This window comes from Bactrocera neohumeralis, chromosome 2, assembly GCF_024586455.1.
Source record: "Bactrocera neohumeralis isolate Rockhampton chromosome 2, APGP_CSIRO_Bneo_wtdbg2-racon-allhic-juicebox.fasta_v2, whole genome shotgun sequence".
Classification (NCBI taxonomy): Eukaryota; Metazoa; Arthropoda; class Insecta; order Diptera; family Tephritidae; genus Bactrocera; species Bactrocera neohumeralis.
The window spans coordinates 1,032,895-1,058,160 of record NC_065919.1 but is presented as its reverse complement, the minus strand read 5'-3'; the positions used below and the strand labels follow the sequence as shown (position 1 = coordinate 1,058,160).

Here is a 25,266-nt window from a genome sequence, read left to right as displayed (position 1 = left end):
TATATGTATGATAAGGGTGACTAGACGAGTTGAAATCCCAGTGAATGTCCGTCTGGCCGTCCGCCCGTCGGTGTAAGGGTGAAAAAATTAATATATCTTAATGAAATATAGGGCAACTATGGGATAGAGTTTTTGAAAAAGTGTGCATGGCAAAGCCCTATGATAGGTTTAATGCACATATCACCTAAACCATTAAAGCTACAATGACCAACTTCGCCTAGAGCGAATATTATAAGAACTCATACCGACAGTGTGAATATGGATGAAATTGGATGATAACTGTTAAAAACTACTTTCTTATTTGTTACTTACTTCTTATTTAATATAAGAGGAAATTAAAATTAATTTAATATAAGGTTTATAATATTTAATCATTTTGTGAGTTATTGGCTGTGTTCTGATATTTCTTATTGGTTCAAAATCATATGGAGAACTTTTCGTTTAAATAAAAATTAAAAGTTCAGTTTAATTAAAATTATATTCCCGATATTAGTGTGTTAAGGTTCAAAAGCGCCAGCCAACCTCAAATTGCAACAAAGCACCACGGCATACATATGCACAGACCTGAAAGTTACTCATACGCCACCGCAATTCAGCAGCTTTCAAACTCGCTTAATCATATTTGCTGTCAATGTGCAGTCTGCCCGTATCCAGTAAACGGGAAAAACAACTTCATAAATGGCACACCAAAATTCAATAAACCAGAGAGAATGAAATGAAATTTAATTTCATCAAGGTGAAGCCGAGAAGAGATCATAATACGGTTGTACATAAAGCGATTAATATTTGTGTACTGAGAGAATGAAACCTGGTACAAAGCTTGTAGTGCACAAACATGTTGCATGTAAATCAATAAGAACTATGTATGCGAAAGCATTTGCAAATACCTCTAACCATAGTAAATTAATGGATTTTGAGTCGACTAAATCAGTTATAGTTGCATTCGTACAGCGAACTAAGTCAGTTCATCGTTCATGTCATTATATACATATAAATAGGAATTCAGTACCTTTATTTTATACAAGAATTCAATAGCACATATGCATAGTTTTTTTCGAGGAGACTGTCCCGACCGCCTGAATCCCGAACGTGCAATGTTTGTCGCGAAGCGCTTCCCTTATGTTCTAGTCATTTCTTCTTAAGAGATCTACTGTAGGGTCTGTAAACACAATATTTTGAAATTTTTTTGGTACTTTAAGCCGCCATATTCTGTACATTGTGTTCCAAGGTAGATGTCCAATACAGATCCCTGTCGCCAGCTTTGGTGATTTTATATCATAAGTAGCACATATACGTACATATGTATGAATAAAGAATAGACACGCAATTGAGAATTGTATTTCGGCAGCTGTTTTGATAGTGAACGGAAGTTATTGAGTCGTTTGATGGACGATCACTGGTGCTAATTTGGCTGCTTGCCTGTCGTGAGTAGGTTACGTGCATTCGGTGATGGTACATACTTTCCGGCTGTGGCCGTCGTCCACTCACATCGGCGTTTCCGCTTTGCCTTGCCGTTGGCTGCTTAAAAACACGGTCAGCAAAGCAATTAACCCAAAGTTCAAAGTTCAAAAGCATCTGAAGATAGCGGAAAGTGCGCGTGAAAATCTACAAATGTGTGTGTATTCAAGTAAAACATGTGCAAATGCTTACATATTTACATATGTATCTACGTACTGTATGTGAACAATGCGTAAAATGTATACATACATATTTGTACATGTATGTATGCAAGCACTGGCAGACTGCAGTTCTTCTGTTCACTTGCCGTTGCAGCAGCTGTTTACTCCTTGCTACTCGTGCAAAAAAACTTCTTTAGAAGCATACACACTAGTTTTCATGCTTGTTCGTTGAAGCATCGAGTGTATTAATGTTTTTGTATTTTGCAAATGTGGCTTGGCGCGTGCCAGAGCCCCCGTACGTGTCGTTGTCAAAAAATGTTTGACCTCATTTCGTTTGCTTACGAATACACGTGCACAAATGTGCACCAACTCTCAGTCGCCAACTTCCTCACTCACATCTACATTTGCAGAGTCGACCGGCGGCTACAGTCGCCCATAGTGAGCTTGAGTTTAAATCCGCACATCGGCTGCCATCTTCATATTTCATTTGCTCACCCCTTTCTTGGCTGCAGCGTCCACTACATTCCATCCAATTTAAAACCTTCTGCCCCTTTGCGGTTACTGCTCAACACTTTAGTTTTAGCTTTAGTTCTCGCTATAAAAGGCGTTGCTGTCCATTTTAAAATTTGGCTCCGCTGTTGGATGTTATAAAGGAGTAAGCAAAACGAAGGAAACGTAAGAGAAATATTTGCACACAGTTCTAAATACATAAGTACGCGGCGGTTAGCGGCTGTGAACCAGTGAACTGACTTGGTTTTAGTGCAGTAGAATCCTATAAAGCTGCCTAATAAAAACTCATGTGATGTTCGGCATCTCTTGCGAAATTGTATGTATGTAGTTACATTCATGTATTTAATATATATTTTCGAAACCTAATAGTATTCAAAGTGAGTTTTCATATATTTGGCTTTGTTGTAATTAAACAACAAACACTAATTTTTACTTTATTGAATTTGGACTCAGTCAATATAAACTAATTAATCGTTAGGACGACAAATTTAATATCCACCTCTGTATCAGACATTATGTCTTTGTTTACTTGTATTTTTCTTCTAATGCTCATTGTTTAACCAAGACAATGTACCTAACATTGAAACTAAAGCGAAGCGATTTAAAGTTAAAGTTAACTGCTATTTATCCGACACCTCATATATGTTACACTCGTGTTGATATCTTTACTTTCTTTCTTTTATTGCAGTCGCTAAAATGCCGTACGAGTCCATGCACCATCATCAGTCATCAGCGCCCAACGGCATGTTGGACTCATTGAGTTTGCAGCTCCGCGATGCGGAGATGCGCCGCACTGAAATTGAGCGCGCACACCAGGTAAAAACCAGCAATAAAGTCAAAAGCAAATTACAACTTTAACAAACTTTATGATTTTAATAAACTATTACTGCTTCTTTTGCTGTGTTTTCATTTCGGCTTGGTAACAGGAAACGTTGGCACAAATACGCAATATGTCGAGCAGCAGTCGCCCGGACACAGAAGCTGTAGAGAATCTGCAATCGCGCGCGCGTGAACTTGAGAAAAAAGTGAGTTGGTAGAGTGTTTAATTAAACTTGCGGCGCGACACGGGTGCCGAGCTCTTACCGTAGTGAAAACAATTTTCTAAAGCTGATTTCATCTTTTGCGTTGGTTAAATCAATATAATCAATTTTAACGCTACCAATTTTAGGTCGCTTTGGAAAATGTACGCTGCGAGGAATTGCAAATTGAATTAACGTCCGCATTGAAGGCGAAGGCTGCGCGTTCAGGCGGTAGCGACCGAGGCAACTATGGCGGCATTTCAGCATCAAGCGCAAATGCTTCTTCAGCGGCCGCCATATCGGGCACAAGTTCCACTGTCACGTGGGCACCGACAATCAGTCATCAGGACCAAGGCTCTGAAATTGATATCATTATGGCGAAAATTGAACAGGTGACGAACTGCCAGGCAATAGCTTTCTAATTTCATTGGTTTAAATCAAGAGCGCAAATAGGTATTTTCATAGCAACCATCTACACAATTACCCCTTTCGGAAGATTTCGTACAAAGGGATAAATGAATTTATTCATCCCGACGAGCTCATCCGCATGAGAGTTTATGTGTTTAATTATCTTTTTTTGATTTGAAATTATTGATAACAGGCATGTTTTGCATTTTGATTCGCTAACAAATCCATATGCGTTTCGAAACCAATATGAACCGTTAGTTCTTTTCTTCAAAAATAACGCGAAGATCTGGCAAGGTGGAAATCTCAAATTTTTGGGCATTGCCTTTGTAGAAAAACTTAGCAATCCTCCTAGAGTAATGTTTCTAAAAACAAATATATTCTTAAAGCACAGATGGATCTCACGATTCAAAGAAACATGAAGTATTTTTCTTTTGAATTTAAAAATTACTCAATTGTGTTTGTAGCTGAAAAATAATGTGTATTACTTTCGCATTAATTTGCTTTTTTTTCTCCAGGATAATCGCGTATTGGCCGAGCTGGAGCAGCCCCGTACATCGGCCAAGGGCATGTCTTCGATGCCAACAAGTTCCATATTGAATAACACTAATAGCGAATTTCAAACCATATCAAAAAACGGTAAGCTATGGTAATATCGGCATATATTCAACATCATAATGAAAACTTATACATTTCAGAATTAGAAGAAGAGTTGAACCGTTATAAGCGAGCAGGTTAGTAAGGATTATAGACTAGCATATAATTTTTGCAATTACTAATTTTAACAAATTTAAATCCACGCAGTGTTGGGCGGCACAAGCGGCACCGCCGTCGGTAGTTCGGCGCTCACCAGCAGCTATGGTACCGCAGCCACCACCGGCGCTGGTGGCCTACCATCATCGCTTACCTCCACACTGCCGAATGGCGCTAGCGCCATGTCAGCCGCATTAGTTGGTAGTGGAGGCAGCGGCGGTGTTGGTGTTGGCGTTAGTGCAGGTGGTGGCAGCAGTGTCGGCAGTGGGGGTGGTAGTGGCGGCAGTGGTCCAGGCGGTGGCGGCGGCGGCGGTGGTGTTATGGGCCTCTCATCTATATCAGCGCTGGTGCCCAACTCCATTGGCGGTATATCGTCGAGTTTGAGCAGTCATGCCATACAATCGATGAATACGGCCGCGTCCGCCTATGGCGCTGGTCCCACGTCCGTTGAGAAACTGCTAAGCGGAACAAGTGGAATCGCTGGCGGCATTCCACCATTGCCGGTAAATATTCATACGATGAAGTCTATGCCATCAGCATTAAGTCAGGTAAACTATTTTTAATAATGAACGAAACAAATCACAAATTACAAAAATAAAAACAAATCAGAAAATCACTTAGTAACTTATTCGAAAACTACTATTGACTTCCATATGTATCAATTCAATCGTTTATCGAATACAATCAATTTCAATCAGAATAACATACAATCGTACTAACAAATTCGAATTGGTTTCGCTAAGAATTTCGCAATTTCGTTCTAATTGTTTGATTTTGTATTGAATACTAACTCATCCGCTTGTTATGCGAAAGAGAGCATCAGGCAAATGCAAAAGTTATTGGTAAAACGTGGAATGCCAATGGATTTGCAGCGAAAGCACGACTGTTGACTGAGCGATTTGATTTGCGATTTCCTTGAGTTTTCAAATTTAAATCTTCACCGAATATTACTTCGATGCTTTCATTATATCATCTTTACGAACGAGAGTTAATTTTAAAGCTCAATAATACATATGAACAAATAAATGCAATACTTTTTAAAATTCCAAATGTGTAAAAATAAATTGTTTAAGTAAAAGACTTAGAGATCGCTCAAATCACTACATGCTTTCGAAGTAAATGTGTGGTATTATTGTTGTGCAGTAGTTTCATTATTGAAAATAATTTCATATATAATTTATGGCTTACTAATTTCTTTTAAAAAACAAAAACAAGTGAGTAATTTTTTCAACTTTGAAAATGAGTCCTGTGTTTTACAATTCTTTTCACAAGCCAAATTCCAATTGCGTATGTTTGTGAAATTCCCTTTTAATCTATTTTCTTGAAAATTTTACTATTTCATTTATAATTCCGTTAAAGAATGTTTCCTTACTATAAAAACCACTTTTGAACATTTTGAATTGAAACTTTTTTAGAAAATTCTTTTAAACGTAGTACTCAGTGTTAGAGTTAATTAATTAAAAACTTGTAGTAATTATTATTTTTCATAAACAATCTGTATGATTGCACTTTAGAAATACGACACTGAAATACACACAATTGACTAATTTTTACTAATGATCATGATATGTGATCTTATGATGGGATTAATAAGTACTTCATTTTTATGATAGCCTCTTCATTTATACTGTTCATTAAAGTATAACGGCAAGCCATGACACTAAGCTCATTTTTGACATGCCTCACTTCTTCTTCTTCTTCTTAATTGGCGTAGACACCGGTTACGCGATTATAGTCGAGTTAACAACAGCGCGCCAGTCGTTTCTTCTTTTCGCTACGTGGCGCCAATTGGATATTCCAAGCGAAGCCAGGTCCTTCTCCACTTGGTCCTTCCAATGGTGGAGGTCTTCCTCTTCCTCTGCTTCCCCCGGCGGGTACTGCGTCGAATACTTTCAAAGCTGGAGTGTTTCCGTCCATTCTGACAACATGTCCTAGCCAGCGTAGCCGCTGTCTTTTAATTGGCTGAACTATGTCGATGTCGTCGTATATCTCGTACAGCTCATCGTTCCATCGAATGCGGTATTCGCCGTCGCCGACGCGCAAAGGACCATAAATCTTTCGCAGAACTTTTCTCTCGAAAACTCGCAACGTCGACTCATCCGTTGTTGACATCGTCCGAGACTCTGCACCATATAGCAGGACGGGAATTATGAGTGACTTATAGAGTTTGGTTTTTGTTTGTCGAAAGAGGACTTTGCTTCTCAATGCCTCACTTACTAATTTAAAAACACATCAGTCATTCGGAGGTGGCTTTAAGACTTTAAGGTCAGCAGTAAGGAGTCAACTATAAAACGGAGATTCAATATACGAAACAACCACAGACACTGCATCAAAAGTTGAACAAGTCATTGTGTGTATTTTCTGAGTCTTAAACTTTTCGGTTTTTTTTACGTTCAACGTTTATATACATATATTTAATTGTATAGTAAAAAGAGCAGCTTTTTAAATAACCGTCCAATAATGTACGCATTTATTAAACTTTTTTACCTTTTCAACAATTTGCATGCCGACTGTTCTGATTTCTTAATTATATAGTTTTGAACTTTATGGATGCTTGCCGATATGGTGTTTTTAAAGGGGAACGGTTTAGAAAAAGCGGGCAAGGAAGTTTAGCAGTCAGATACTGGTTTTGTGTTTTTGGTATTTACTTTCCTTCAAGTTTACTGGAGGTTGTGCTTTGAAGCGGTTGAGCCAAGTTGTGTGTTTAAACATAAAACTATTTTAATAATGTTCGACTTCAGCGCATCGCAACGAGTTATTTCATGTCGCTCATTGTGGTGTGTTGAGAAATTGAACTAAATAGGCGGTTAGTCATGAGTTTTACAAATATTTCGATCACAACAGCGCCTATCACTAAATGCCTGCAAATATTAAAGCAAATTTTTCATAATTTCTCTGCTCAAGTGCCACCTGTTCGGTCAAATTGTGTTTATCAGATATGTTTGGGCCGACATCATGGCTTGAAAGCTTTTAATTTTCAACTTTCTGTTTAATATATCCTATGGATGTATGTATGTGTACGCTTGTGAGTGTTATGTATTGAACGTATGCAAATTGAAAAAAAGTTATGTAGATATATACAGTTATCCATTGCATATGATTACATTGAGAATAACGTTTTTCCTTTGATTTCGACTGGACTTGGTATGAGTGTATTTTTATATGCTTATGTATTCAAATTACTTAGTTTTCTTTCCACTCCCGCTTTGCTCTGTTCATTAGTTGCTGCAGAAATGTTGTAGCAGAAATCGCTTAAGTATGTCGTTCAAATTACATACATACATATGTACTTGCATAGTTACAAGAGTTGAGAATTACTTTCGCTGGCGCTGGCATTAAAACATTCTAACTTCATGATTCACCTGTGTACGAGTATGTTCATTTGTTTTCGTCTGAGACGACATTTCATATTACAGGAAATATAATGGATCTTCATCTAGAAGGACATCAGTAGATATATAAGCATATATTCACATTTCTCGTACATTAATTCGTACATAATCGTATTTAGCAGCATCCTATCTAATGTATATTACCAATTTTATACAAACATATTTAGATCTTATGTATGTGTAATATAATGTTGCACACATACATATATACATACTCGTCTCGTTCATGAATATTTTGTCATAAAATTTCCTTCTAACTGAAAGTGAAGTAACGGTAACTGAAAGCAACAATTTTTCATTTCTCTTTCCTTCTTTCATATGTGCTGTTGTCTTTTTCATTCTTTCTTTTTTAACATAAATGTTTAAAATAATCGTATAACTGAAAATATTTAAATTGTGATACACCAACCATTCTCTCACCGTTCAACTATATTGTGTCAATGTAATCAAAAACTTCCTGTTTAAAATCTTTTATACATAACTAATTAATACATACATATGTTGTCCTTTTCTAAATATCTCGCTGTCACTTATCAATCAAAAACAAAACTGCGGTGTTTTTCCTTTTTTTCTTTTTGTGTTTCTATATATTTGCGCTCTCTCTTTCTCTCTCTTGACTCCCAATTTGTGTGTGTGTCTGTTTTTGTGTACTTTGTCCACACCATATACTAATCTTTACCAAAATAACTGTGTAAATTTTGAAATTAAAAAACTTATAAATTTGTATGCCAATTAAACTAAACACAATATTTACTTGATAATATATTATAATCCCTAAATGAAAACGCAATTACTTTGAAAACTCGCAAAATAACACGAAAACATTGAAAATGAAATTATAAAATAGCGTGGCACAATACAACTGTATAATTTGCAGAGCACAACCATGCCCATCTTGTCGTTGAACGCGCATAACATACCGACCGGTACGAGCAGTTACTCGGCACTGGGGCTAAGTGGTGCCGGCACTGTTGGAGTGCCGTCGCTGGGCTCGTCGCTGACACACCCCGCCTTGGGTAATATGCTCGATACGAGTACCCTGCTCGGCACTACTGGTTTGTCGGGTTTGAGCGGAGTGGGGGGCGCTTCTTCGTTGTATGGATTGGGCGCTGGCCCCGGCATTGGTGGTTTGAGTGGAATTACCAGTGGTCTACCTAATTCTTATGTCCCACCCTTCATTGACGTGGGCTCGAGCACCTCATATCCCTACTCGTCGGCTGCATTGCGTACTGCTACAAAAATGAAAATGCTCGATGAGATTGATATACCGTTGACACGTTATGGAAATCGCAGCTCGCCGTGCTCACCGATACCGCCCAGCACGTGGGGACTCGATGAGTTCACTGATGGTTTGAGTGCTTCAATGTTACATAATCGTGGCAATTTGGCGTTGGGGGCATTGGATTTGGAAAGTGAGTGTGGTACATGTGGCAAACCGTGTATGGTAGATTACATAACGGTATCTTTTGCATTTGCAGCGCGAAATCATAATTTAAATGGCGTTAGTGAACCACAAGTAGACATGTTGGACATACCGGGCAAGGGACGGTGCTGCGTCTTCATAGCGCGTTTTCCATACGATCCACCAGAGTAAGTACGGCATAGTAGTAGTAAAAATGGTTGGTGAAATCAAGGAGTTGTAAACAACTATAAGTAAGTGTAACTTCAAAATGGTTAGTGCTAAGATGAGGATTAACCCGGGAGCTTAAGGCCGTTTTCAGGCTTTTGATGTATAATTTGTTATAATCTCTTTTATTTTTTCCGCTTTAATTTTCGCAAAACTGAATTGCAGAAGCAGTTTTACTTTTGGCACTCTCTATTATGTTGCCTTTTTATTGACGATTTCTGCATTTACTTATTTAGGGAAGCTGAAGGTGAATTATCGCTTTGCGCTGGTGATTATTTACTCGTTTGGACGAGCGGCGAACCACAAGGCGGCTATTTAGATGCCGAATTGCTAGATGGTCGGCGAGGTCTAGTGCCTGCCTCGTTTGTGCAACGTTTGATTGGTAATCCTTAATTCACAATGAACTGCATTTTATCAAGTAAAAGCTGGTAACTCTGTATTGACTTGCAGGTGATGATCTTTTGGAATTCCATCAAGCAGTACTGTCGACTTTGCGTGACGCCGAGGATGGCTCTATGCAATGTGACACTACTTCGTTGCCCTCGCTGCCACCTCACAACCCTTTGCTCACACACACCCAGGAGGACTTGGCACGCTTGAGTGAGACGCACACAGATTTGGAACACGATCAAGATGACATAAGTGATAATGGTGAGTAGCATTTGATGACACAAGCATACCATGCCAACCGATTTATAAATTTATTATATGGACATAGATGTATGATGATTAAACTTCATTTTGATTGTTTATTTTCTCAAATAATTGATTTAATTTAATTTCGATTGTTTTCCTCTTACCGTTCTATGCTTTTGGTGTTTCTTTAATTTGTTTTTGTTAATGTAATCTGGATGTGGTTGAAACGTGAGCAAGTATACTCCGACATGCGAACTAGCTATATAGGTTCATCGTGGCCATTGAATCAGTTGTTTCTAGGTTCAGCGCCAGCATTTGAAGGCTAGTTGAAATTTTACGAAAACCTAATTCAAATATATTAAAAGTTAACACATACATTATGTTTAGTAATAAAGCTAGTACACGAGTATGTGCAATGTGAGATTACAAAATATTATCATTCGCTAAAGATGCTGTAAATAATTTGTTGTCCGCCCAACTTCCCTACTCTTACGTAAACATACATTATTTTAATACTATTCTATAATGTTTGTTTCCTACTTGATTTTTATTTCATACACATTTGATTTATGTATAAAGCATATGTGGATGCTCAGATAGAGCTTGAACTTTTTCGATTTGATTGTTAAGGTTTTTTTCTTATCGATGTATATTTATCTGGTTCGCAGTTCCAGCACCGAAGCACTTAACGTTGGAGCGCCAGCTAAATAAAAGTGTGCTTATCGGTTGGTCACCACCAGAACCAGTAGGCTATAATCTCATTGACAGCTATCATGTCTATGTGGACGGCGTCCTGAAAGTAACGGTAAAGGCCAATGAGCGGACACGAGCGCTTATAGAGGGCGTAGACTCAAACAGGGTAAAAATATAAAATATACTTTTCATATATGAATTATATGATTATAATATTATATCTATGCTTTAACACTCATTACATGAACCCAGCCACATCGTATCAGCGTGCGTAGTGTTACACAGAATCGACAGACATCACGCGATGCAGCATGTACAATGATTATTGGACGCGACACCTCGCATTTAGGGCCTTCAGCGGTGCGAGCTTCGCACATTACGTGTTCATCGGCGGTCATATCATGGTTACCGGCCAACTCAAATCATCAGCATGTGGTGTGTGTGAATAATGTAGAAGTGCGTACGGTCAAACCGGGTGTCTATCGTCACACCATTACCGGGCTGGCCCCGAGCACACAATATCGAGTCACAGTGCGGGCTAAACACTTGCGAGCAGCGGGTGGTCAACCTACACCAGGACGTCCGCAGGAGGAAGCACCGGGTGCGTATGCTGATTTCCGTACGTTGACTAAGGGCTTGCCCGACCCGCCACAGGTGAGTTCGAAGTAGAAGAAAACTGTTTTCGAACTTAAAATACCCACTTGAATATCTTTTCAGGATATCCAACTTGAGGCTGGTCCTCAAGATGGTACCATTTTGGTGACATGGCAGCCGGTTAACCGGCCAACATCTTCTGGCCCCGTAACCGGCTATGCTGTGTACGCCGATGGTAAGAAGGTAACAGACATTAACTCACCAACTGGGGATCATGCGCTCATCGATATCGGCAAACTGGGCGTATTTAATCCACGTGCGGTCACCATACGCACCAAATCGCGAGACGCACAATCAGCCGATAGCGCACCCATACTAATACCAAGTGAGTGGCTGCAATTATTGAATGATTAAAAATATGGTTGAACTGGTTAAAGCAAGTTATAACATTTATAATTTGATGTTTTCACTAATTTCAATTATAGATACTGTGCGCAGTGCAGTAGGTCGTCGAGGGCCTCAACAAATGGGCATGGGTCCGCAACAAATGCAACCCGGCACCCATGGCATGCCCGGTCAAATGAACATGCCCGGCCAACCGCTTCAGCAGCAGCAACATATGATGGGCCAAGATCCGAATCAATATGACCCAAATCAACAAATGCAACACGGACAACAACAACAAACCGGACAACAACAAGGGCAGCCAGGACAACAGGTGAGCTATACAAACCATTAATGGCAGGCAAATTATTATTATAAACAAAAACAACATAACACGAAGAAAATAAGTACACTCACTACAAAACTTAGAACATTCGATTCCTACTATCGATAACAGTCGATATCATTACGTATTTACGTACGTAAATAAATATAGCCACATATACATACAAACTGCTGCACATTGTACATAAATATGAAAGTGCCAACAAAATGGTTACAACCACATTCCTCCTTTCTACAAGTTTTCCATTAATTGATATACAATTTAAAAGATTTTCAACGTTTATGTTCCCATGTATCTACAAATCAATTGATACCACTAAATTTATGCGCGCTGTACATATGTATATACATACATGGATAAACAATATACAAGCAGACAGCCAAAGGATAAAAGTTCATTTTTGCCTTTTTTTAAATAAATCGCGCCCAACACACACTCACAAACCGCACAAGCACTGAATACTATACTAACCCAGCAGGAATTGTTTGTTGTTGCATTAAATCGATAAATTAAAGGCACAAGTGTGTTCTTTTCTTTGCGTTTGCCTCAAGTTTCTTTTGTTAATTAAATATAAATATGTATATGTATTGAACATAACACCATTCGACTTTCGTATACACTATACTTGGAATTTTTGTATAAAATGCTGCTTAAACTTTTTATAAATCGTTATTTTGAAATGAGATAATTATTTAATAACGTTCCAAGCAATATTTTTAAGTTTTAAGTTTTTACGAACATAGCTTATTAACTTGTGAAATATTACATTATAAATGTATGGATGCAAAATTCGAATGGAAGCGCGAAAAAGACCACCGCTGACCACGGTGACTGAGACAAAAATTCTCTGTATTTAGTCAAATGATGATTCTGTAAAGGTTCAGCTCAAGCATCGTTCTTAGTGGGTTAAAACACTTAGTAAAAAAAACCATTAGCACATGGGAAAACTTGAAAACGCGGTAAAGATTTTTCGGAAATAAAAGTATTTACTTAGATGGCCATTTCGTCCTATATCTACATATATGAAGTTATTTTAATCAAAGTAATAAATTATCATAATTTAATCATAATTCCAATTTTGCTTGCTATTTGTTGCAGTTACAATTATAAAAACTTTACGAAGATTTTCACTCTTCCATTTGCAATATTTCTCTTCGGTCTTCAACTTTAACTTTTCTTAACTTCTTACTTCTTCTTCTTTAACTGACATCTGTTTGCCCAACTTTTGAATTATCTTCTGAAATTTAACAAAATTTCCTTCCAAGAAAAATGCCACTGTACTACAACATTGCCCGTTTTTCTGCTTTCATTTTTTATTCCAATAAATAAGATTGAATAAATATTTTATTTTGTTGTGTTTTCTGAGCCTAAAAATGTAAGCTGAGTACTACTAATCAACAAGTTTGCACCGTCTTCACTTCTCAACCTAATTGTTGCTTCCCATAGGTCCCATATTTTGAGCCCCATTTTACCTTGAATTTTTTTAGAATAATAACAGAGTTCTGAAAAAAGTATGTGTATAAATTTTGGTTACACTGTAAACGGTTTAAAACTAACTAATGGAAAAAGCAGTGAGCCTCACGCTTTTCCAGCATGCCTACTGAGTTTGGAAGAAACTGAGTATTTTTCAATGTTCATGTCATTTATTAATTTTTGTGACTTGCGCACTGTTTTCTGGAATTTCATTAAAGGAGTTTATATGAGTTTTTGAAATAAATTTAACATTTAATTGAAAACTTATTGTACTGTTTATGGTTGATTGCCCTAAGTTGTATATAGGATATTAATAATTCAAGAATTTATGACTTATGTACTTATTTTCTAAATGCAAAACATATATACATTACAAAACCCGTACAAATCAATCTACTAGTAGTAAACAATCAATCAAGTAAACAATTTTTAACATTCAATCAAACAAAATCAAAAAGAAAAAAACCAAAATCAAACCAACCAACATTTTACAACAATTTTCATAAAACCCAAACGCATCCATCTATAATACTCGCACTGCAGCCTGACGGAAGCCATGGCTTATTAGGTGGGCTGCTCGGTGGCCTCTTCTCAAAACCCACTACTCAGAGTCAAGTGAATCAGAATGTCAATGTAAGTTACTCACCCAACAACACATAAACTTAACACATACTTACTTACTAACTTGTCTACTTTAATGAATTACTTAATTGTTTATGTTATAAAATATTGATTATTCAAAATAATATTATATTATTACCTAAAGAGACATTGCTACATAATATACGAAATATTAGTTTTACCTATATTTATTATTAAACACGTACAATTAGCAGCTAGTCTTGCTGGCATTAAGCATCATTATCGACCTCAACGCCATTTTCCAACACTGTTTCTTCCTGTACCAAGTACCATACTGATAACTGAATGCATTTGAATGCTTAACACTTAGTTAAACAATTGTTTTGTTAATAAACAATATAATATTTTAGTTTTATACGTTTACATACATATGTACAATAGCATTAATCACATACTCATCATTATTACATCCTACATTTTGCTTGCGAACAGAAACTAAAAACCATATCACTTCTTACATCAAAATTGCCCACATAAATATGTATGTGTGTCGCTTTTAGATTTAGTCCTATTGTGATCCTAGCGGATGTGTAGTATTTGAAAACCGAATCTCCTACCAGTTAACCGAATTTCCTACCAGTTACCCAATATAAGTACTTCAATTGATGATTATTTTTAGTGGAATAATGGTCATATTTAGTTTCGAAACAATTACAAATTTAATTGGCTTTCAAATACGTTTTGTAAGATTTGACAAAAACTGCCTTGAAAATAACGCTAGCATCACGAAATGAGGCACAGCATAGGAATTTTCTGCTAGGGATGATAATCGATCATATTTTTTATAAAAGCTATAATTTCGAAAGAAAAATACATGAAACCCGTTACATATTTCTCAGAAATAATATAATATGTACTTATACAATAAAAATAACTCGGGAGCTCCTTTTTTTACGAATTATTAAGGCCCACTAACTCTCTAATTTCGACTAATTTCGAAACAAGTACCAAGTAAGGGACTAATTCTGTATGTCTATATGTATATCAACTTGCAGTTTTGCATAATTTTAAAAATATGTACATTTTTCGTGAAAATCAGTGAGTTTTGGTTTCAACCAGTTCAACAGCTCAGAATAATAGCATTTAGCAAACATTTGTGCTTCCTTGTAATTAACTTATTTGTTAAACAATGTCCAAACTTGTCTGATGTTGTTGCATGGTTGCTTCAAGGGCCAACAATATTCATAACTCCTAAATATCATCATTTGCTTTTCAAAAAATTTGATTTGTGCACTGATTACTTTGTGTTTTGGGTTTTTTCTTTAACTCTCGGCATTGCTTGCGAGTACGATTATAACGGAATTGAGTAAAAAAATAATCTTTAATTCTTGAAATTGACATTGTCGTTTTCACAATGAATGCTTTTGGTTGGATTCCGAGATAATTTTCAAAAATATGTATATTTCTTTTTTGTCAGGGGCGTTTCAGTTTTTGATTATCGGCAATTAAACTTTATTAGGCTTAGGGTTGCAGGAAAAGGTCTTCGGTAGAAATTTAGTGTTCTTACTCCAGCAAGTCTTTTCATATCATGAAGTTTCTGTAGAAAATGTAATGAATAATTGCAAACTCTTTGCATTATTGCTAAATTCGTGTAGGTAAATTCATATTTTACTCAGCTTAATTTTATGTTTTCTGCGTGATTTATTTCTTCTCAGGCATTCAATGTCGAATCTGCTTTCGTTCTGTACTTGTAGCTCTGTGTTTCCTTTATTTCGAAGTCTATATCTTTCCCTATATAAAATATATATAAGAAATACTTACGACACCTCATTGTAATGTGATGCGCCTGTAAATTTTTTGGTATATTTTCGCTTTCCTTTTAATTTTGATAAAATAATTTACATACATTCATTAATTAATTTTTGAAAAAGCTAAATGCGATTCATTGCGACGTGAATAATTTTATTAAAACAAAAAAAATAAAACCGTAACATTAAATCAATCAAACTAAATTCCAAAATTTCTTTATAAACAAAATTCATGCCTGATTTATCATTGCTTAACAATATTCGTTCGATTCAATTGAAACAACAACAAATGCTACGAAAACAACATCCAATTCGACGATTCGTCCATCAAAAATTAAAAAAAATTAAATATTAAAAATGCGTGCGCCACTTGCTATAAATGAAGGGCTATCAGCCGGGCACGGGGCAGCGGCCCATGATGCAGGGGCGACCACCTGGTCCGCAGATGATGGGTGGACAACAACCTGGTCAGCAGCCTTATGGTCCACAGGGGCAAATGGGTGCACAACAACGTTTCCCCGGCCAACGTGGTCCCGCTCCGGGGCAGATGCAAGGACAAATGCCTGGTCAATTGCAGGGGCAGATGCAAGGTCAAGGCCAAATGCCTGGGCAAATGCAGGGTCAAATAGCCGGCCAGATGCAGGGTCAAATGCCCATACAAATGCAAGGTCAAATGGCCGGACAAATGCAAGGTGCTATGGGTCCTCGAGGCCCACTAAATCCACAACAACAAATGCAGCAACAGCAACAGCAACATCAGCAGCAGCAACAACAGCAGGGACAGATGGGTATGGGCCCTGGACAACAACCATTAAATCAACAACAACAACAATTGGCGGCACAAAAGAAACCACGTTATTTCGTCGCTATGTTCGACTATGACCCAAGCACAATGAGTCCAAATCCAGATGGATGCGACGAAGAACTGCCATTCCAAGAAGGTGACACAATCAAGGTATGTGGTAGTGTTGTGGGGTAGACTATAGTAGAATATTGGTATGTAGTAAATGTATAGAACTAGTGTACGGGGTGGTGAGAAAACATACTCTTTACAATTTTCAAAATATAAATAAGAACGGATCAAAATACCACCAGCATTGGTGAAATGAGGTGAGCTAGTATATGAAAAAGTGCGTGGAAGACCTCCAAGGTATGAGGATTACACATATAACCACCACAAGTTTATTTTAAGATATTGATTTTGCCAATCGGAGCGAGAATGAATCGGTTACAGAATCGGCTACTTAATCACTTACATACATATACATACATTAAACAGATCAGATTTACAGTGATTTTTTACACACTAAACCCAAGTTGCATGTCTTAACCGTTAGTCTATTGCTATATGATATGTAATCATCCGCTGTAGTCTTGTGTTCAGAATAAAGAAATAAAACAATTTTTAAGACTTTCTTTTAAGTGTTATTGATGTATTTTTTATGACATAAGAAAATATTCCTTTAATATTTTTGCAATATTTGATGAACTGAAAGCTCTCATCGTTATCATGTCTAATCTACACAGGTTTATGGCGACAAAGACGCCGATGGCTTTTATTGGGGTGAACTTCGCGGGCGTCGTGGCTACGTACCGCACAATATGGTAACGGAAGTGGATGATGGTACCGGTGGTATGGGCCCAATGCCGGGCGGACCTCCGCAGCCTGGTGGTCCGGGTCAAGTTATGCCCGGACAGGGTGGGCCCCAACAAAGTATGCGTAATGTAAGTCGGGACCGTTGGGGTGATATCTATGCAAACATGCCGGTGAAACGTATGATCGCGCTGTATGATTATGATCCGCAAGAGCTGAGTCCGAATGTGGACGCGGAAGTAAGTATGCATGATTGCTTTTCTGGTTTCATTAAAAGATTTTATTTAAATTAGTTAATTACGTGCCCTTTAACCATTTAAATATTCTATTGTTGTTATTGTTGCTTAGCGTAAGGAAACAAGTAGCGGTTTCCTAGGTGGTTTCATAGATGATCTTTTTGGAACTCCCCAAACAAATAAAAAAGTTACAAGCAATGTGAGTGATTCATTCGATTGTCTAGACTTCAAAAACTTCCTATCTAATGGGAACTCTATCAACCACAAATTGCTACCGATTAGCATAAATTTATTTATTATAATTTCATTTTAATTGCAATCTAATTTATTGCGAAATAGTTTTGTAAAGCTCGAACAGTCCTGTAAAACACATATGTATATGATTTAGTTAATATCAAGCTAGAAATTAGTTCATTGTGATTTCACCTGCAGCATCCACATAAGAAAGTGGGTTCCTTATTACCTTATTTGTTCCCAGCTGTTTATTTGAACGACTTTATTGTCGTGCTGTGACAAAATAATGTGATACAACTGTGTATAAATATCTAGTACGGTCTCAGAGGCAGCCGTTAATAATCTAATCTACCTAAACAGAGTTGAATCTAGACAATGTATACGCTGTGAAACCGAATTGAATTATATGTAAATCCCACAATCTCAAAAAGAATTTTATTTCGAAGATTATAGAACGCATAAGGTCGAATATACTGATCTATTCGCTACAAACCTTCATTTGTCTCGTCTATCTTAAAAGCAAATTAACGAATTGATATTCTTTTCAAATTCACAGCAGGTGGAATTGAGCTTCAAAACGGGTGAGGTAATACTCGTTTATGGTGATATGGATGAAGATGGTTTCTATATGGGAGAACTGGACGGTATACGTGGTCTTGTGCCGTCAAATTTCCTCGCCGAAGCACCCGATCAGTACAACAATCAAATGGGACCAGCAGGACGTGGTGGCCTAAGTCAACGGGGTAGAGGACAAGGCCCCGGCGCCAGAGGGCCTCCGCCACCGCCCAGAGATAACATGATGCCCGGCATGACTGGGCAACGCGGTTCCATAGGCAAAAGTAAGTCAATTTTGTGTCAATATTTACGTACTCTACAAATGCATACAATACATACATACATACACAATTATGTATACGTATTCGTACAACTTATTTACTAATTACTAACCAACATAAAACAGTGCAACGTGAAAATATAATATATATTTGAAATGAGAAATGATATACAAACATCAATATACGTATACTTGTACTTATAACTGTCTTTTTTATGCAGATTTTCTGTAATTATAAGTTTGTAATTTTTATTCTATTTTCATTTTTTCATTTCATTTTTATTTGCCTTCGAATGAAACAATAAAATGTACAGTTGAAGGTCAGTTTCTACATATTCTTAGATTATTGCCATATACATATCTACTTATTATGTACAATATACATATATACTACTGAACTATATACTCTTAAGATAATCATATAATTCTTTAATTTATATTATGTGTTCCATTTGCAATTCGATTAGACTCAACAAAATTCTAGAACAAAAACAAAAAAATGTTTATATTGACAGACATGGGTACTATAATATTCACAAACGCATTATGTGACCAAAGACATTTAACAACATCTTTTGGCATAACAAACTCAGGCGGCTTAAGCTAAAAATCCGGAGCTTTCATTTCTTTCAGTGCAATTTTTGTCATGCAAACCTCGCGCAAACAAACGATAGCCTGCGTATAAAAATATATTTCACACATTTTACAAGAAGCATAATACTTATACTCGCATATAGCATAAAGAATATAAACTGATATGCCCGCCAATTACATAACAAAAACAAGAGAAAAGTAAAAAATAAAAAATACAAGCAACAATTTATAATATTATTTTAATGAATTTCCCTTCCAACTAAACTTAGCTGAAATATGCGCACTACATATAAACTTCTAATAAAACATATTATAAAAACTAAAAACAGTAACAATTTGCAAATTTACTCTTTCCTAAGCTTAAACTGTTTCTTGATTCTGAAGTTCTTTTTTTCAGTTGTAATTGTTTCAGTTATTAATTTTATCGTATGCAAGTGTTACGTTCATTCCAATACAAATACGTTGTTTTTACTCGTTCCAGTTCAGTAAAAATAAGTCTTTTCTGTACATATGTATATTCCAATTTTTTTCATAAATTCTTTTTTGCACATTTTCATTATTTTGTTTAACATCCTTAAGTTTATTGCTTTGTTTGAAAATACAAAAGTTTGCGATATGAAAAGTTATCAATATAAATAGTTGCTGTTTTTGTTGTTGGTGTTGTACTTTCTTTCTGTATACTCGTATTTAGTAATTATTTTTGCCATGGCGCTGCGTAATGTGTGTGGAAGCGGAGGCGTATAGTTACTACTTTTTGACCTGTAGCACTCTTACATATGTACACAAAGGTATACAATTGAAATTGAAAATTCTCCTTAACTTCGCCATCATTCAAAATATATTAACTTTTTTTAAATTGGTTCGGGTAAACAAAAGGTTTTTGTTGACGTTCGCACCTTTAACAGGCGTTTAACCAAGTTTTCAGCTATTTGTGTTACGTTAAATACTTTAATATATATCGGTCAAATTTATAACTCCTAATCTCTCTCTCTCCGACCCCATTAACTTCCATTGTTTAAATTCCTCTGAAACACATTATTGATTGAACCGGATTGACCTTCTAATATCGATTTTCATAACTCTGAAAAATATTTTTGGTGTAAATGACAATCTAACAAGTGTCCAGCTATGATCTCTCAATTTTTTGAATTTTTGGTGCTGGATGAAATACAACTTTCTCTTCCTTTTACCAACATAATCAAGATATATTTTGGCTTATATCGTTTAAATTTATCAATAACAAATGGAAGTTAAAATTTAGATAGTTTTTCCACATAATAAGAACAGCGAATCATTCTTGGAGGATGGGAAGTTGTGAAAGAACATTTTAAACTAATTTATTAATAATTTTACCGCATTTTGTATGATTTGTATATGTGCATGTAGTATCTAGAAGTTAAGAGTAGACAAGAATTAAGTTTGAAAGTTTCTATCAAACCGTCTTGCTTTGCAATCTTCTGAGTTTTTAAAACAAATTAATAAATCGTAATATGTTTTTAAGATGTGTGAATGATATTTACAACAGTGCGAACGTTGTCCAATTATTAAAAAAACACCACATTTATGGGTGACAAGGAGGTCATCGATCATTTTTCAGCCACGAATTGCATGAATGTTAATTAATTAATTACTTTTGCAATTAATGTTTCATTAGACATTGCAAAATGGAGTTTCATTATCTTATAGTTTCTGTGCCTCAATATAAGAATATAATGAATGAAAAAAAATATTTTTAGGTTGGCATATTATTTAGTTGGACAACGGATTTCTCCAAAAAAATTGTCCTAATGCTTATAAAGGCGTGTAATAAAAGAAATCTCAACTTGAATAAAATACCTCTTAAAATATGCTGAATATGGCTTGTTGTTGCCGCTTTGAGAGATTGAAAGGGTGGTGTTATTTAGAATTTCTTCGGTATTAATTTTTCCACTACCGATTTATCTATCTTGCGGAACGCCGATTTTCTTGCCGTTCTTTTGTCGCTCGCTGTGAATTGGAAAGGGGTGTATATCACTTTTGAACACGTTTATTAGAAAACACTCGGTTTTACCCCTAATTCGTCAAAACCAAGAGTTGTCGTTAACAGAAATGCAGCACCACAAGACCCCTTTTCTCCATTCATAGAAAAATATTAAAAAATATTTTAATTACACTAAACGTTTTTTTCTGTTATTTAGTTTAAAAAATTGACGAAATTGTCATATGTATGAAATTGCATATACATATTTACTTACTATCTAAATATCTGTTCAAATTAAAGAAATGTTACGATTACATTGTGCCACATATGTATGTATGCCCCTCTTTGTGCTCCTAATTTTAACCAATATATATGTATATGTGTAATGACTTCATTTAACTTTCCTTTTAATATAATTTTTTTTTAAATTTTTTAATCATTATTCCTGTTTGTATGTTATGTAGTTGCTTAAACTGGTTAATATAACTTTATAAATTACTCACTATATTAATTATTAAATACTCAATGAAGCAAGGGAAATTAAGAGCGCAATTTGTCAGTTGACTGTTGAAAACTGATTAGATATCCAGTTGAAATTTGCAAAAAACCAACAATGGAAACTAGAAATATTGGCAAATTAAACATGTAATGAGATGAAACAAGTAAGGAATGGCTAAGTTCGCGTGCAACCGAACACTTTATACTCTTGCAACTTGCAGGCATCAAAACCTGGGAAATACCTTAAAGTGTAAAACGGCAACCAGAAGATCGAAATCCAGGCAATTTTATATATACGTATACTATATACATATGTATAACTCATGCACTGACCCACATATCGAACCCCATTTTATCTATTAACTATATCATGCCACATACGAAGAAAATGTTTCCTGGGTTTCATTAAGCTACCTCACATACAATCACCAATAATATGGAGTAAAATCAGCCGGCTGTTCGAAAATTCTGATATTAGTTATATAGGGGCTAGGTCAAGTTTCGCACAATTGAATCCATTTTAGGCACAGAGATACACTGTTATGAGTAAAACACGCTCTCTTATTTTCGTTGTAATAACTCAAATATTGGCCGATATATGTAGTATAAAAACACCTGAAGTTCGAAAATGTATGTACTGGGTATATGTGAGCTCAGGGAAGTATTAACCCCATTCAACCCGATTTTGATACACAGAATTACCAGGAAAGGACTCTCCCTGAATTTCAATTGAATATTCCATATATTGACCGATATTTTCGGTCAAAAGTTAACTACAAATACTGGGGTCCACATATTCGGCTTGAACAGCTTTGATTGAACTTGTGGTGGGTGTGGCAGTGGACCGATTACGCCCATATGCGAACTCGTTCTTTTGTTTTACTAGGGAACGCGCATACCAGTTACCCGCATTTCAACTTGCCTCTTCATCCTGATCACTTATATATGTATATGTACATAAGTATAGTCCTATATCTATCTCGATTAGTTTTAGGTGATACGTACAACCGTTGGGTAAACAAAACTATTTTATTAAAACTTTAGCAACATGTTGCAAGAGTATAAAAATAAATTGGTAAATTCATTGAATCAGTATACCATTAATTAAAATGTACTATACCAAAATAGTTTTGAGCGATTTTAAGCTTCTCCAACTAGCTAGGTTAAATAGGAATTTCTGGGTTCTAAATCTTTATTTTTAGTAGAGCAACATAACCAACAAAAACAACAACTTATGCTTTATTGGCGGAAAAGTAAACTATATCTATCTTGCCTTCTAATATACAAATATTCACCTATTTGCATATACATATGTATGTGTTAAATATACGTATCAGTATCCATCACATATAAAAGTCAAATCATTTGTAATAATGTAAATAAACTAAAATTTTGGAAGTATTGTTACTATTATTAAAACTATCTTTAAATAATTACCATTCAAAGCTATTGATCAAATTAATTATGTCGAAAACTGTAAAATACTCTATGAATATTTGCTATTTCTGAAATGTGTACAAATGAATTGTTCGTGAAGTCTACCTACATGAGCGAAGTAAAGGTAATACAACGTGTTTAGTTTTCTGCAGCTATATATATAATATGTAAATACATTCATTATGCATTGACGTGACCCGGAATAAATATTAAACGGATAACAACAATAAAACTACAATTAGGAGCATTGATTTGTATTCACGAATATTTCGTAGATGGTTTTAAAGCCCAAGAGTAGTAGAGAAAAAACTATTTGCATCGATGACTTAGTTATTATCTGCAATGAAAAATAAATTTTTTGCATCCAAACACAATCAATATTAAATTTGTTTTAATTTTGTTGCTATTTCCGCATTTTACCTTACCTTTTTACATTTTTCAATAGCTTTTATTTTTGATGACCCAAGCACTTTGGTTTAAATAATTCGGGAGGAATGATATATGTACATATAAGGGGAGTAATAAAAACATTCGTGTATGTATGTTCTTTTAATATGCATATATAAATTTACTATTTAGCTGCAACATAAATACATTCTAAAATAATAAAAATTATTTAAATGCAACGCTGCGTAAATGTACAAACGTATTGATGCGATAAAAATGTAATTATGTGTAATAACAAGATAATTACTTGTATTGGGAAACTAACTACAACAACTTAATGTAATATTACTAAACAAAAATGCACTAACAGCTCATAAACGTGAATATAATCAATTGTATGGTCACTCTAGCCGGTGTCTGTCCAGTTACAGTTGCTTTCATTAACGAAGAAAAATAATAACAAACATAAAAAAACTTATGCAACTTACTTACGTGTCTATCCTACTACTATTTAAGTATTTATTTTGTTATGACTTCAGTCTTTGTTTAATTGCTTTTTCTTTATCCTAGTTATAAAAAAATCCGAATTATTTATTCATACATATAAATATAAGAATGTGTTTTATTTTGCAAGAATTGCTTTTTTACAAATCCAATCAAAAGAAAATCATATTAAAATAGGACAAATGAATCCAACCACTGGGAATCAGATATTGGTTCTTAATCAGTGGCTAATTAAAAAAATGGAAACTTAATTTTTTTAAATACATAATTTCAAAATTGTATCATTGTATTTTATTAAATATTAAATATTAATTTGTAATTTACTTTTCAAAATTTACACTTTCATTAATTTGTTATTCGAAACTTGAGAGTTAAGTTTAGTTTAGTTTTTTTTCTGTAATGGTCTGCTGTGGTAAATGTGAAGTCTTTATGTTATATTTGTTGCTATAGATGCTCGCCCTGCTTCCCCTACACTGTTAGACAACACGGGCCTCCCTGCCCCCGATCACCAAACGCAGGTAAATACTCTTTTCTCTTTTTTAACGAAAAAACGCATTTCTTCTCTACGTTCGTTCATTCTGTTTCGTTTTCTTGTCTTATTTATTAAGCAAAAACAATATCTATAAATATACATGTAAAAATATAACCAGAAAAACATTACTATTTCACCATTCCCCACTCTTTCTACTCCAACCAGTTCATTTAAGCTCTCTCTTTAACTAATATTTTACAAAATATTTTTATTATATAAATTAAGTTGATTTTTTTTATAATTTTGTTAATCCACATTTTTAGTAGTCTTAGCATAGCAGGCAGGCTTTGGAATTTAAATTTCTGTAATATGAGCATATTGCAGATCGGTTGCTGTGCGAAGCCTAAACATTTCTCAGTGCTCGAATTCTGTATATACATTATTTTACTAAAAGTTAATCAATAAAAATGTTTGATACTTCAAAAGTGCTACATTAAAATTTCTTTATACCACTAATCAAATATTATTGAAGAGGACAAAGAAGAATACCTGAGCACGAAAAATATCCTGAAGCTTATTTAATATATTTTAGGTTATATGTAGTATACATACATATGTTGAAAATTTTCTATCCAGCAACTGGTCTGACAACAATATTTTCTGTTTCATTGATT

At 35.3% G+C, this 25,266-nt stretch overlaps 1 protein-coding gene across 13 annotated transcripts in view; it reads left to right on the top strand.

Annotated features, from left to right (window-relative positions):
• The window catches only part of LOC126751229 (RIMS-binding protein 2), a 50,041-nt gene that overhangs the window by 13,418 nt on the left and 11,357 nt on the right, over window positions 1-25,266 (top strand). For 2 of the 13 annotated variants that reach the window (XM_050461292.1, XM_050461293.1), the window contains exons 2-20: window positions 2,818-2,945; window positions 3,056-3,154; window positions 3,298-3,540; window positions 4,072-4,192; window positions 4,252-4,287; window positions 4,358-4,854; window positions 8,546-9,110; window positions 9,177-9,288; window positions 9,562-9,707; window positions 9,776-9,976; window positions 10,630-10,820; window positions 10,907-11,308; window positions 11,372-11,633; window positions 11,734-11,966; window positions 13,995-14,084; window positions 16,227-16,796; window positions 17,369-17,674; window positions 18,462-18,744; window positions 24,571-24,638. In XM_050461292.1, the coding sequence (XP_050317249.1) occupies window positions 2,826-2,945; window positions 3,056-3,154; window positions 3,298-3,540; window positions 4,072-4,192; window positions 4,252-4,287; window positions 4,358-4,854; window positions 8,546-9,110; window positions 9,177-9,288; window positions 9,562-9,707; window positions 9,776-9,976; window positions 10,630-10,820; window positions 10,907-11,308; window positions 11,372-11,633; window positions 11,734-11,966; window positions 13,995-14,084; window positions 16,227-16,796; window positions 17,369-17,674; window positions 18,462-18,744; window positions 24,571-24,638 (4,545 nt within the window). In that variant the 5' untranslated portion in view covers window positions 2,818-2,825. Of the gene's footprint in view, window positions 1-2,817; window positions 2,946-3,055; window positions 3,155-3,297; window positions 3,541-4,071; window positions 4,193-4,251; window positions 4,288-4,357; window positions 4,855-8,545; window positions 9,111-9,176; window positions 9,289-9,561; window positions 9,708-9,775; window positions 9,977-10,629; window positions 10,821-10,906; window positions 11,309-11,371; window positions 11,634-11,733; window positions 11,967-13,994; window positions 14,085-16,226; window positions 16,797-17,368; window positions 17,675-18,461; window positions 18,745-19,054; window positions 19,687-24,570; window positions 24,639-25,266 lie in introns of those variants that run through there. The other 11 variants (XM_050461296.1, XM_050461295.1, XM_050461294.1 and 8 more) reach the window with 11 other exon arrangements.